Genomic DNA, 12,349 nt, shown 5'->3' on the forward strand with positions numbered 1-12,349 from the left:
GGTCTCAGTGTCTGGAGCCTGAATTCCTTTATTAGGAAGGGGGCCTCTGAAGAAGTGACTGAGGTCAGGATGCTCTCAGAAGCTGTTTCACAAGTACAATGGGGTGGTGTGGGCAGATGGGACACACAAAAGAGCACTGGAGAAGAAGAGTTTACTCAGAGGCTCAGAGTGACACAGCCACCCCAGGGAATGCTGGGAGGAAGAAAGGAATGTGGCTCAATTCACACCTTGACTCCAGCGCAGGGATGACTTGGATTCTGGCTCCAGCGCTGAGTGAACAGAGGCTTTTTCCTTAAGCTTCTCTGTCCATGCTAACACCTCATCTCACCCTCGAGAAACTAATACAGCTCGTGATGTTATACAGGACAGACTCAACGGACACAGGCCATTTTAAAACTACAGTTGATTCTCTGGAAGAAGTCACTCATTTTGTTTTTTTTAACCTCCACAATGCTGCGGCTCAAACCCAGGGCACTAAGCACACCAGCAAGCTTTGCCACTGAGCCTCCCCATCACCAACGTAGTCCCTTTCCCATCACGAGACCTCTGCATGCCACACCTACCCATCAAGTACAAGTTCTCAGGAGTGGTCACAGGAATGTTAACAAGTCTGACGTCATCATCATCTGCTTTGTCCCAGGAATTAGAATTTCCACAAGCACAACTATGACAGGAGTTAACACTCTGGACCTGAAACAAAGACCGATGGAAAGTAGTTAAAAATCTCTTATACAGACAGACAGACAGAAAGACACACAGACACACAGACACACACACACAGACACACACACACAGATACACACACACAGACACACACACACACACACACACACAGTGTCCTAAAAGCCAAGGATAATCTTGGATTTCTCATCTTTCTGCCTCTGTCCCAAGGACTGGTATCACAGGTGTGTACCACCACACCTTGTTTTTATGCAGTGCTACAGATGGAACCCAGAGTTTCAAACATGTTAGGTAGATATTTCTCCTGAGCTGTACGCCAAACCTGCTATTATAGTGTATATTTACCAATTATTTACATTCCTACACTTATAGTCCCAGTAAATTCTTCCTGAAGGAATAATTCTAATATTCAAATTCAGTACTCATGTGATTTTTAACTATTTTGGCCCTGTTGTTTAAAAATATACAAGTAGCACAGTATTTTGAACATAAATTAGATGGTTATTATATAAATCTTTCCGGTGTTAGCACATACAAACTCTGCCCTCACCAACCGTGGGACAGCTGGGCCCCCTGCCTTTGGGACTCTGGATGTTGTCAACAACATGCAGAGCGGCGTCACTACTGCTCACACGGCCTCCAGTAAAAGCGACCCTGATCCCTAACTCTCTGTTCTCTGGAGAGATCTGCGCTCTAATCTTTGTGTGCTTTTCTGCTGGCATCAGAAACTGAGTGCGTCATGAGTTCTAGCATCGTTCTCATCAACACAGCTCATCAATACTTCTGTAATTTCTCATCAACACAGCTCATCAATACTTCTGTAATTTCTCAAAACAAAAAAAAAGTCATTTTAAAACATCTCTTGCTACACCTCTAGACTTCATTTTTTGAAATTGATTTTTATCTGTCTTTACGTATGTGCGTGTATATGCGTATGCGTGTGTCTGTGTGTGTGTGTGTGCGCGAGTGTCTGGGTGTTTGCACATAAGTACAGTCTCCCATGGAGGCCAGGGTGGGTCGGATCCTCTAGGGCTGGTGGTTATGCGTTGCTAAACATGGGTGCTGAGATCCAAACTCAGGACCTCTCAAGAGCAGTGCTAGTCTTCACCACTGAGCTGTGCTGTTAGCTCCCTTGACTCCATTTATCTTTTTGGGGACCTGGGTCCCCACTGTCTCCTGTGTCCTGATGCTAGTTTAAGTACTCAACACCTGCCTCACAGCCTTAGTGGACAGTGGCAAGAGCAAAGACGTGACTAGGAAGAGCAGCGCTAACACTCCTGGGGACAATGTACCTGAAGCTGAGGGCGCCAGGGTTACAGAAGGTGTAGTCTTTGGTTCTCTCCAGCTTCCCAGAGCTGCAGGTCTGCAAGCCTCCACACCAGGTGCTCCTACTCTGTCAGAAGTCTCTAAAATGTAACATCTTGTCACTGGGCAGAGTGACGTTCTGTGACTCAGCTGTCCTAGCTACTCAGGAGCCTAAAGCAACAGAGTGACTTGAGCCCAAAGAGTACCAAGAATATAAGGAGTCTCACTTTCCCGAGTGTTGGAATCACAGGCTCAGGCTATCACCTCCAGCCCAGGAAAACATGTCTGCATCGACTTCTCCATCAGGGCACCACATACAGGCTGTTCTCACAGGACCAAATGGACCATAGCACGTGACAGCACAACTGGGAGCCAACAGCGGAAGGAAGGACTTAACTAGACTGTCTCCTAAGCTTTTTTCTATATTAAGAGCAGCACATATGTGATACTTAAGCCAATAAGAGGTATGTAAGCAAACACAACAACGATAACAACAAAACAACAATGTATGCTTTTCTTACAGAGCCCAAGCTCTGGGCAGAACCCGAGTATCTGCTGAGAAGTCCTCCATTCGGGTAGTTGCAAGACTGAGACCCTTTGTCTTTGGTGGAACTTAATGACAAGGTCAAGTTCTGCCTGCTACTGGAACAGCTCGAACCTGTTAGAGACACACAAAAAATGAAAGCATCAGCACTCCTAACAGGAACCTTCAGGCAAAACTCCAAGTTATAACCATTCAGAATGCACCTGATTTTTAAACACAATTCAATATAAATTATTAAATGTGTAACATTAATAAAATACACATTCCTGATACTTGCAGTGATACTACAACCAAATTTTATAACAGAGTAAAGCATTCAGCTAACTAATCAGTAGTTTTGGATGCTGCGGTAATTAGTGTAAAAATACTGGCAACTACCTCACAGATGTAAGGTAGTGTAAGACATAAGCACTCTTTCCCTGAATTGCAACTGCACCTTCCCCGCCCTGAATGGCGTGGTTTTCTGTACGCCAAGCCAGCTTATGCACTTATGGTAGAGCAGTGTGCGGTCTAGCTTCTCTCTGAGAGACAGCTCAGACCCTTATGGTTTCCAATCTCAGCACACATAAGACACATGACCTTGGTAGTTTCTTCATACCATGACATTGGGTAATTTATTCATGTTACTATTTTAATACTTAAATGAAAAGAACATAGAACTGTAGTTGTCAATCATAAGGCAGAAAAAATAAATGCTGAAAGTCGTGCTTGTCTGAGACCTAATAAAATCTCAGTAAATAACAAACAGTGAGTGAGTGACTATAGATGTGGGATGACTAAACCACAAAACCAAGAACTCAAGCTTGGTCAAGGAACTGTCATGGTTATTACTATGTTTTTAACCATTTTGCATGGCTTTGTGCCCCTGGGCTAGGGGGAGTCTGAGGGGTCAGAGGGCACTTCTGAGCGTGGTTCTTCTCTTCCTACCCCGAGTCCTGAGGACAAACCGCTGTCTGCCAGGCTGAGGCGGTGCTCAACCCGCTGAGTCTTCTCGTCTTCCCCGGGGATTGTTTTTGTTGCTACAATTTAGCATATCTCTTATAAAGAATACAGATCCTTTAAAGACTAGCAAGGCTCCTAGAAGTTTTGATAACAGAGAAATAGACAAATGTATGAGAAACAGGCTGTGCATGGTATTGCACACCTGTAATCAGGAGTGTAGGATGAGGATCAAAAGTTCAAAGCCAGGCTCAGTGCACAGGAAATCTGAGGCCAGCTTAGCTATATAAGGCTGCTTACAGAAAAAAATCCATATATGGGAAAATCACAAACACCGTAAAGGCAACACATAGAAATTAATTAATTTTAGCATACTTGTACAAGTTTAATAATTACTATGTTTTAAAAATGATAGCACAGAACACGCACTATTGATTTAGAATGCTATTATTATACATTATCAAGTACTTCAAAAGTAGGTTATGAATGTATTGCCATGGTTTTGTGTTTTTGGTTTTTTTTTTTTTTTAAATCATGTGTATCTTTGTGTGGGTATGTGCTTGTGAGTGAGGTGCTCAGAGGTCAGGAGTGTCTGATCTCTTGGTGTTGCCAGAAACGATGCTGAGAATGGAACTTGGTTCCTCTGCAAGAGCAGGTCTCAACAGTGGCTGGGCCATCTGTCCAGCTTCCACAATTTGACACATCAATTTTTTTTTTTAAATATTTATTTATTTATTTACTTATTTATATGTAAGTACACTGTAGCTGTCTTCAGACACACCAGAAGAGGGTATCAGATCTCATTACAGATGGTTGTGAGCCACCATGTGGTTGCTGGGATTTGAACTCAGGACCTCTGGAAGACCAGTCAGTGCTCCTAACCACTGAGCCACCTCTCCAGCCCTTGACACATCAATTTTAAGACGGTATACTTAAATGTAGATGAACTTGGACAGACGTGTGACGAAGACTTGTCAGTAATTACTTCTGTGCCCCAGGACTTGAAGTGGCTTTCCTGTGTTTGTCTTGTCCCTTCTCTATTTTCTGTTCTTGAAGGCTGCTGGCTGCCCCAGCTATGATATGCAGCATCTTGAATACTGACAGCAGGTTTAACCTGGAGCTTGAGTACCTTTGTCTGACGCTGCTCTCCTAGTGTGCTCAAGGAGCAGGTGCTCTGGCTCCCAGGGCAGCACCTTTCCTTTCTGTTTTCCCCGTCGTCTTTTGAAGTGGTGAGCCAGAAAAATCACAGACACAGCACTTACTGCGGTTACCATAAACAACTTCTTAGCTGCTGGGGGAAACTTGATCTGGAAAAGAGAAGTTTAAAACAAACAAACAAACAAACAACCCTCGCATCAGTTCACAAAAGGCCAGAGTAGAGGCAGGACTCGATCTTCCTCCTCTGTGAGCTGACCAAGAGACTGCTTGGCCAGCACCAGCCAGGTGGCCTGGATTAGCCCTCACTTCTCTCAAATTATCTTGAGTTTGAGATAAACTATTATTTTGAAAGTTAATAGATATGTAAAATAATTTGACCTTGTGAATGTTTCTTGACCGAGTGAAGATCAATCCCTGCAACAGTGTCTTTTAACTACAGAAATAATTAAGCCGGACTTTAAAGCTGAACTCATTTTTAACATATACGCCTGGAATTTTAATCAACTGCATGTTAACTTATTTCTCAACACTACAGGAATAAGTTATTTTATTCATCCATTAATCAAAAACTGTTTTGAGATCTACTATCTGGATAATCAGAGAAGTTGGGAGTCAATACCCTCTTCTGGTCTCCACAGACCAAGGCAGGCACATGGTGCCCAGATATATGCACAGGCAAAATAAAGATATTTTAAAACTAGAATAAAAGATACTAATAACAGAGCACACAGCAACCCAGGGAACGAGGGAAGACCTGGAGAGCATGTAGGGCGGCCTCCACAGTGGGATAAAGCTAAGCCCTGGCTATGGGAACCATCACAGCAACCCCGAAAACATGAAAAGAGCTAACATGATTCAAACATCCTACTTCTGAAGAATCACTCTAGAGAGACCCGAAAGCAGGGCATTTCCTCTTCCCCTTGGCGTTTCTGGCACTCAGGGACAGGGGTCAACACCAGCTGTCGTCCCCAGCACTGTCCACCTGAACCCAGAGCTCACTAATCTGGCGGGACTAGCTGGTCACAAGCCAGGGTTTATGGGCACACACCAAGGCGCTTCCTATCTTTGCCCCCCAACTGGTCGCCACTGTGCCTGCTGTCTTGGATTTTCTTTTTTTTAGTGTGGATTCTGGAGGTCAAACCTGGTCTAGTGTGAACTAGAACATCTCCCCAGTCCCATTCCCCTCCCCCTTTTTTCTTTTAGAACAGGAGTTCCCTTTATAGCCCAGGCTGTCCTTAAATTCATGGTCTTCCAGCCTTTGCCTCTGGAGTGCTGCAATTACCTGGATGTGGCTCCATGATGTCTAAAGGCACAAACCTGAAAACATTATGTAGACCTCCATGCTTAGAGAAGATTGCTCAAGACGGCTAAAACACAGAAACAACCTAAGCACCTCCCAGGTGGATGGAAATATATAGCATCCCGTACAATGGGATGTTAATTCCATATAGAAAAGCAAATTCCAGGGCTGGAGAGATGGCTCAGCGGTTAAGAACACTGACTGTTCTTTCAGAGGTCCTGAGTTCAAATCCCAGCAACTACACGGTGGCTCACAACCATCTGTAATAGGATCTGATGTCCTCTTCTGGTGTGTCTTGAGGACAGCTGCAGTGTATTTATATAGAATAAATCTTTAAAAAAAATAAAAAAAGAGAAGCAAATTCCAGTGCGTGCTACAATAAACCTTGAAGATTATTATGCACAGTTGAGTAGAGCAGATATAAAGATGTAAGGAACAGGACTGAACGTGTATGTCACCACACCTACTGAAGAAAGGGAGCTATCTGAAGTAGTACAGTCCCCTGTGCTGTGTGAAAACCTCAGGGGCTTAGACCGTAGCTCCGTAGCAGTAAGCCTGCTAGGCAAACTCTGGGTTTAAATCCCTAGAACCACAAAACACAACAGCCTCGACTGAACGACATGAAGGTATTATTCAAATTCCACTCCATGTTTACCTGGGAGAGAGAATAGTACCAAGACACAGGGAGGGCAAACACTCTAATTGCACATGTCTTCAAGGAGAACTGTGATCTGCTGACTGTCTCTCCGGACATGTCGTCTCTGTCTAATCTTAATTCAGTGAAACAGAAATTGATCAGCCACAGGGATTTCTAGCTGCCTTATCCATGAGACATGCGAAGTGAAATTCTTGCTGGTATGGCGGGCGCTGTATGCCTTTGCTTCCAGTTCTTGGGAGGCAGATCTCTGTGAGTTTGCGGTCAGTGTGGCCTACATGGCAAGTTCCGGGCCAGACAGAGATACGTACTGAGACCCTGTCTGAAAGAAAAAAAAAAGTTAAACTCTGATAAAATTAGAGAACTGATTTTTGCAAGAGAACTGATCCCTCTGGTGTCCACGAAAGCACCCGATACACAGATATAATAACTAACTGGCTATCTTCAGATTCAAGTCATACATTTTCCTAGTCATAAATTAGAAAACCACAGGTTCTGCCAGTGAGCAGAATGAACAAAAACACACTATAAAAACACATGTGTATGAGGATTCAATGAGGAAAACTGTTGCTTTGTATGCTAACCTAAAAAGACTTATAGCAGGGAGGAGGCATGAGGAAAACTAATGCTCTAAAGTGACCTTCCTAACACTGTGACCCTTCAATACAGTCCCTCATGTTGTGGTGAGCCCAACCAAAATTATTTTCTTTGCTACTTCATAACTCTAATGTTGCTGTTACAAATCATCATGTAAGTAAGTATCTGTGTGTTCCAATGGTCTTAGGGGACCCCTGTGAAAGGGTCAGTCAACCCTACGAGGGGTCACCACCCACACGTTTGGAACTACTGGTTTAGAGTCCAGGCATCTATAGAATTACAAGTTCTCTGTCGTTAGTGCACCCAGCTGCTCTCAGCACCAACATGGTGGTTCGAAACCATTTCAACTCCAGTTCCAGGGAATTCCATGCCCCCTTCTGGACCATGGACTGATGTACCTGGTGCATGGTCATACATGCAAGCAAAACACCCATATATTTAAGGGAATAAAATAAAAAACACCGATGACAAAAAATGCTTACTTGAACTTGGCACAGGTCTTTGCTCAAGGAATCTTGACAAATCTTTATTTTCAAATTCTAGATACCTCATTTCGTTTTTACTGAAAGTCACTAAGGAAGCTGAATCTAAACATGATCATCACTAGCTGACAAACTTCCAAAGAAGGCATTCCAGTTCCTTACAGAAGTGTAAGGAAAAGAAACAATAAAGCAGTTTTATGGCTATTCAAATTTGTAAAACCAATCATAAAACACCACGGAAAACTTCATTCTTTTCATTCCAAGCACTCATCTGTTAAAAGTGTCATCAACGGCGTTTTCATTTTTAACATCCTGAAATTCTATTCTACGACTCTGACTCTTAAGAGCAAGAAGTAAATCTGAGCTACTGAGCCAATCTGACACGAAGCATGAATCTACACAACTTAAGTCTGAGGATGTACACACACACACAGGCACTCGAGAGGTTCCATGCAGGACAGGCAGGCCTAGAATTCATTAGGTAACCGAGAACGACCTTGAATCTCTGATCCTCCTGCCTCCACCTCCCCAGTGTGCAACAACAACTCCTCTTGTTATTTGAGGCGATATTTCAGTGCAATAAAAGTGGTTACTGGCCATAACCTGGTAACAATAATCGTCTGTGAGCTCTGTGTAAAAACAAGATGGCCAGTGGTCACGCCTATAATCCCATCACTTGGGAGGCTGAGGCAGGAGGATTACCACCAATTGGGAGTCCCTGCGTGGTCTCTGTAGTGAGTTCCAGACCAGTCATTTGGGTTGCAGCGGGAGACGCTGTCTGAATAAAAACAATCATATAAAACCTAGATGTCTGGGCGTCTCCCAATAGAGCAGGTGCTCGGAGATTTTGGTCAGCCGGCCCTGGCTTCTCCGTAGACGCCGCGCGACGGGCGTCACCTTGCACCCAGGCAGCAGCTAAAGGTCCCCGCCGCCCGCGCTGTCCCCATCCCATCTCTCCTCACCCCGGTCCTCTCCGCGCCGCGGGCCCCGCGCTCCGATCAGTGTTTTCCCCGGCCAGCTCCCGCCCGCTTGTCCCATGCGGGTCAACCCGCACACCGCCCGCCCGCACCTGAACCTCTTCCGCCGCCCCCGCCCGCCGCCCGCCGCCCGCTCTGCCGCGCGCCTGCCCGCACCTGCTCCTCCTCCTCTTCCAAGCCGCAGCCCGCACCGAGCAGCCTCTGGCTGTGGGAGGCGGAGTCCTTCCGGGGTCACGACGCAAAGGTAGGAAAAGTGGAGGGGCCGCGGGCGGACTGCGTGAGGGGCTACGTGCGAGGCCGCTCCCGCCATATTTGCTCAGGGCAGTGGGCTCTGACTTAGCTGGCTGCTCAGTCTAGAATTGTAGCCCTTTCTGTACACCTTGTCAATGGAGTTTGCTAACCTTTTAGGAGTATAGGACCGTTCAACGAATCTGACTAAAACTATGGAATTTTTCTCTATAAAATTGACTAGAGCTATACATTATTAAAGTAAGTATAACAAACACACACAGCACATGGGTGCACAGACACACGTGTACAACTTTTCGAGCCCCAGAAACCCATCGCAGATTCCAAGTTAAGAATTTCTGGGTTGGAATGTAGGACCATAGTAGAGTTTGTGCTGGGCATGTTTGAAACTCTTCAATTAATTTTCTCACCAAGCAACCAAGCGACTTCTATCACAGACCCTCGGTCCTCAGTTAAGTGAGGTTAACAGGCAGGACGAATGGATCTACATAAGTAGTGCATTCATTATTATTTCATTTTTTTATTTTTTAATCCCCCACTAAATTAGGCAACCTGAGACTAGCAACGAAGTTAAGAATTAAGTATTCTAGATTGAGGGTTAAAAAGCAAACATTAGAGCTGTGTGGTGGGGGTGCACACCTTCAGCACTTGGGGAGGCAGAGGCAGGTGGATCTCTGTGAGTTCGAGGCCAAGCCTGATCTGCAAAGTGAGTTTCAGGACAGCCAAGGCTACACATAAAACCCTATCTCAAAAAGCACCAAACAAAAACAAAAGGAAGGAAGAAAGAAAGTGTCAAACATCAGAGGTCTGGCTCAGTGGTTAAGAGCATTTGTCTCTCTTGTATAGGACTCAGGTTTGATTCCCACTTCCACAACAGGCAGCTCACAACAGCCTTAACTCTGTTTTCATGAGGATAATGTTCCTTCTGGCTTCGATTGGGTACTTGCACGCACATGGCGCACGTACAAACAGATAAACTACATTGTCTCTCATCAAAGTAGCAGTCACACCTGTCTGAACAGCTGCATCAGTTGCTTGTCTGTGCTCACAGTGTCCTGGAATCGCCTCCCCAGCAAAGGCCGACCTTGGTTACCGAATGAGGTGGTGAGGTGACTTCGAGCTTGGTGGGCTATGCTTAGAACACTAAAATAATCTCAAGGCAAGAATTTCTGAAGATGAGATTTTGCCCTGGTGTCCTCATGCCTCTTATAAGTTTTATATATTTCTATATATTTGTATGTGTTTCAAATATTTTCTTATCTTTCTTTCTAGGAAAGAAAGTGGAGAGACCACGTGGAGAGACCAGGAGGATTTGCCAGGAGGTCTGAGTAAGAGAGCAGACACGAGGACACAAATGGAGCAGATCAAGCCCGGGAAGGCCTCAAACTGAAGGACCTGTGGCTGGGAGGTACATACCTTCGGTAGACTAGCTCAGATTCTGGCCAGCCTAGGCTTACGAACTTAATGAACTTAATAGGCCATTGTGTCAATTATTTGGGAGTTCGAACAGAAACAGATAAGGCATCATCCTTAAATTACAGCCAATGCCCAGAGAAGAAACCGTGATTTCATGTCCTACCCTGCCCCTAGGACTAGAGGTAGACTCTCGGCATACCAGGTAAGTTCTTTACAACTGGGTTACATCCCCTGCTCATTTGTTAAGTTTCTGTTTCATTTTTTAAAATTTATATGTGTATTAGCTATATCTTCTATTGTCTTGATGAAAGACCGAGGATTTAGAGAAGAAAGGGTTTGTTTGGGCCTTGTGGTTCTAGTGCGTGATGGCAGGACAGGTGTGGAGGCATCGGAACCGTAGCTCAAGCTCACATCCTGAAAGCACACAGCGGCGGCCCAATGCTGAGGGCGGGTGGCTTTTGGGACCTCAACCCGTTCCAGAGGCCTTCACCTTCTCAGTCTCCCCAAACAGCCACCAACAGGGCATCAGGTATTCAAATGCCGAAGACTTACGGGGTATATCTTACTCAAACAACAACAATGTATATGTATTTGTGTGCGCATGTGCATGCGCCTGCTTGAATTTCTGTGCACCGCATGTTTGCAGGTACCAGGAGGCCAGACAAGGGCACCAGATCTCTTAGAACTGCAATTCAGGTGTTTGTGAGCTGCCGTTTGGCTGCTAGGAAACTGATTCAGGTCCTCGGTGGATTCTGGGAAACAGACTGAGGTTCTCTTCAATAGCATCAGTGCTCTTAATTGTTGAGGCATTTCTCCAGCCCTTCCCTAGCTTATTTAAAAATTATTATTAAAACATTATTAAAATTGTGTGCACAGACGCACATGTGTGCGCATGAGTGGTGTGTGTGTGTGTTGTGTGTGTGTGTGTGTGTGTAGTGGGTTATATGCATGTAAAAGTGCAAGTACCCTTGGAGGCTTGCCCAAGGGTGATCAGCTCCCCTAGTCTGGAGTTAAAGGGGTTTGTAGGCTGCTCAACATGGGAATTAAACTTGGGCTTCCTACAAGAGTAATGTGCTTACACACACACAGACACACACACAGACACACACACACAGAGTGTACATATGCTGTGGGTTCGTGGGTTGCGTGTCTGTTCCAGCACAGAGCTCGGCTGCTCGGGGGCAGGCGGGTCCTGGGGAGTAGAACACACTTATCCCACACCTTTTCCATGGAAGGAGGAGAGAACATCAGGCTCATGCAACTCCTCCTGTCTCTGTATATATAGACATAGTTACCAATGCTGGAGACATAAGAGAGACTCATTGTTGATATAGCTGCTCTTAAATGGTCTATGCTTGAGCGACCCCAATTAAAAATATTTATTTAGTCTGTTGTCTTTTTATCTGGGTAAGTAAAAATGGATTTCCTGGGAAAAACCATTCAATAAAAATTGAAAATAATATCCAAATATTATTGATTTGGATATTGGTGAAAGCAAACGAACAATATTTGAATAGGCAGAAAGTAGAGTAGTGATAACCATGGGGCCTCCCAAACCGGAAGCTTCCATTCCCGTGTCAAGCCCCACACAGCACGGTACCATAGTTGATGTCCTCTGCTTCCACCAGCAGAATAATTAGAAGCCCTCATATTAGTCACCTGCTTCTGACAGAGACTGGCATCTTGCACAATATTTAGATATGTGCTCCCACCCAACTTTGGGGGTAATCAGATAGGTATGTCTTACTCTGTAATCCAGGATAGCCTTGAACTCACAATCCTGCCACAATTTTCTGGGCGCTGGCTTTACAGGGGTACACCCCTAGCAGACAAACTTCTTAGCTTCACATATTATAAAAATCCCTAGGAAGCACAAGGCCCTGGGTTCGGTCCCCAGCTCCGAAAAAAAAGAACCAAAAAAAAAAAAAAATCAAACAGCGAGGGGCAAGAGAGATATGGCTCCTGGTTAGGACCACTGGCTGCTCTTCTAGAGGACCCTGGTTCAATTCTCAGCACCCAGAAGGCAGTTCACAACTGTTTGTAACT

General features: G+C 44.9%; 2 protein-coding genes across 11 annotated transcripts in view; one reads left to right on the forward strand and one right to left on the reverse strand.

Moving 5' to 3' along the window:
* Positions 1-8,877, reverse strand: part of Miga1 (mitoguardin 1) — a 54,989-nt gene extending 46,112 nt beyond the window's left edge. For 5 of the 10 annotated variants that reach the window (XM_039103886.2, XM_039103885.2, XM_039103884.2 and 2 more), the window contains exons 1-5: positions 8,795-8,877; positions 6,583-6,904; positions 4,599-4,776; positions 2,508-2,644; positions 564-690 (exon numbers count right to left, since the gene is read on the reverse strand). In XM_039103886.2, the coding sequence (XP_038959814.1) occupies positions 564-690; positions 2,508-2,644; positions 4,599-4,776; positions 6,583-6,681 (541 nt within the window). In that variant the 5' untranslated portion in view covers positions 6,682-6,904; positions 8,795-8,877. The other 5 variants (XM_063282753.1, XM_063282752.1, XM_039103883.2 and 2 more) reach the window with 5 other exon arrangements.
* The window catches only part of Usp33 (ubiquitin specific peptidase 33), a 49,467-nt gene continuing 45,893 nt past the window's right edge, over positions 8,776-12,349 (forward strand). The window contains exons 1-2 of the mRNA XM_063281989.1: positions 8,776-8,882; positions 10,160-10,505. The gene's annotated coding sequence lies outside the window, so the exon portion shown is untranslated. The remainder of the gene's footprint in view (positions 8,883-10,159; positions 10,506-12,349) is intronic.

The sequence above is a fragment of the Rattus norvegicus genome, chromosome 2, assembly GCF_036323735.1.
Source record: "Rattus norvegicus strain BN/NHsdMcwi chromosome 2, GRCr8, whole genome shotgun sequence".
Taxonomy (NCBI): domain Eukaryota; kingdom Metazoa; phylum Chordata; class Mammalia; order Rodentia; family Muridae; genus Rattus; species Rattus norvegicus.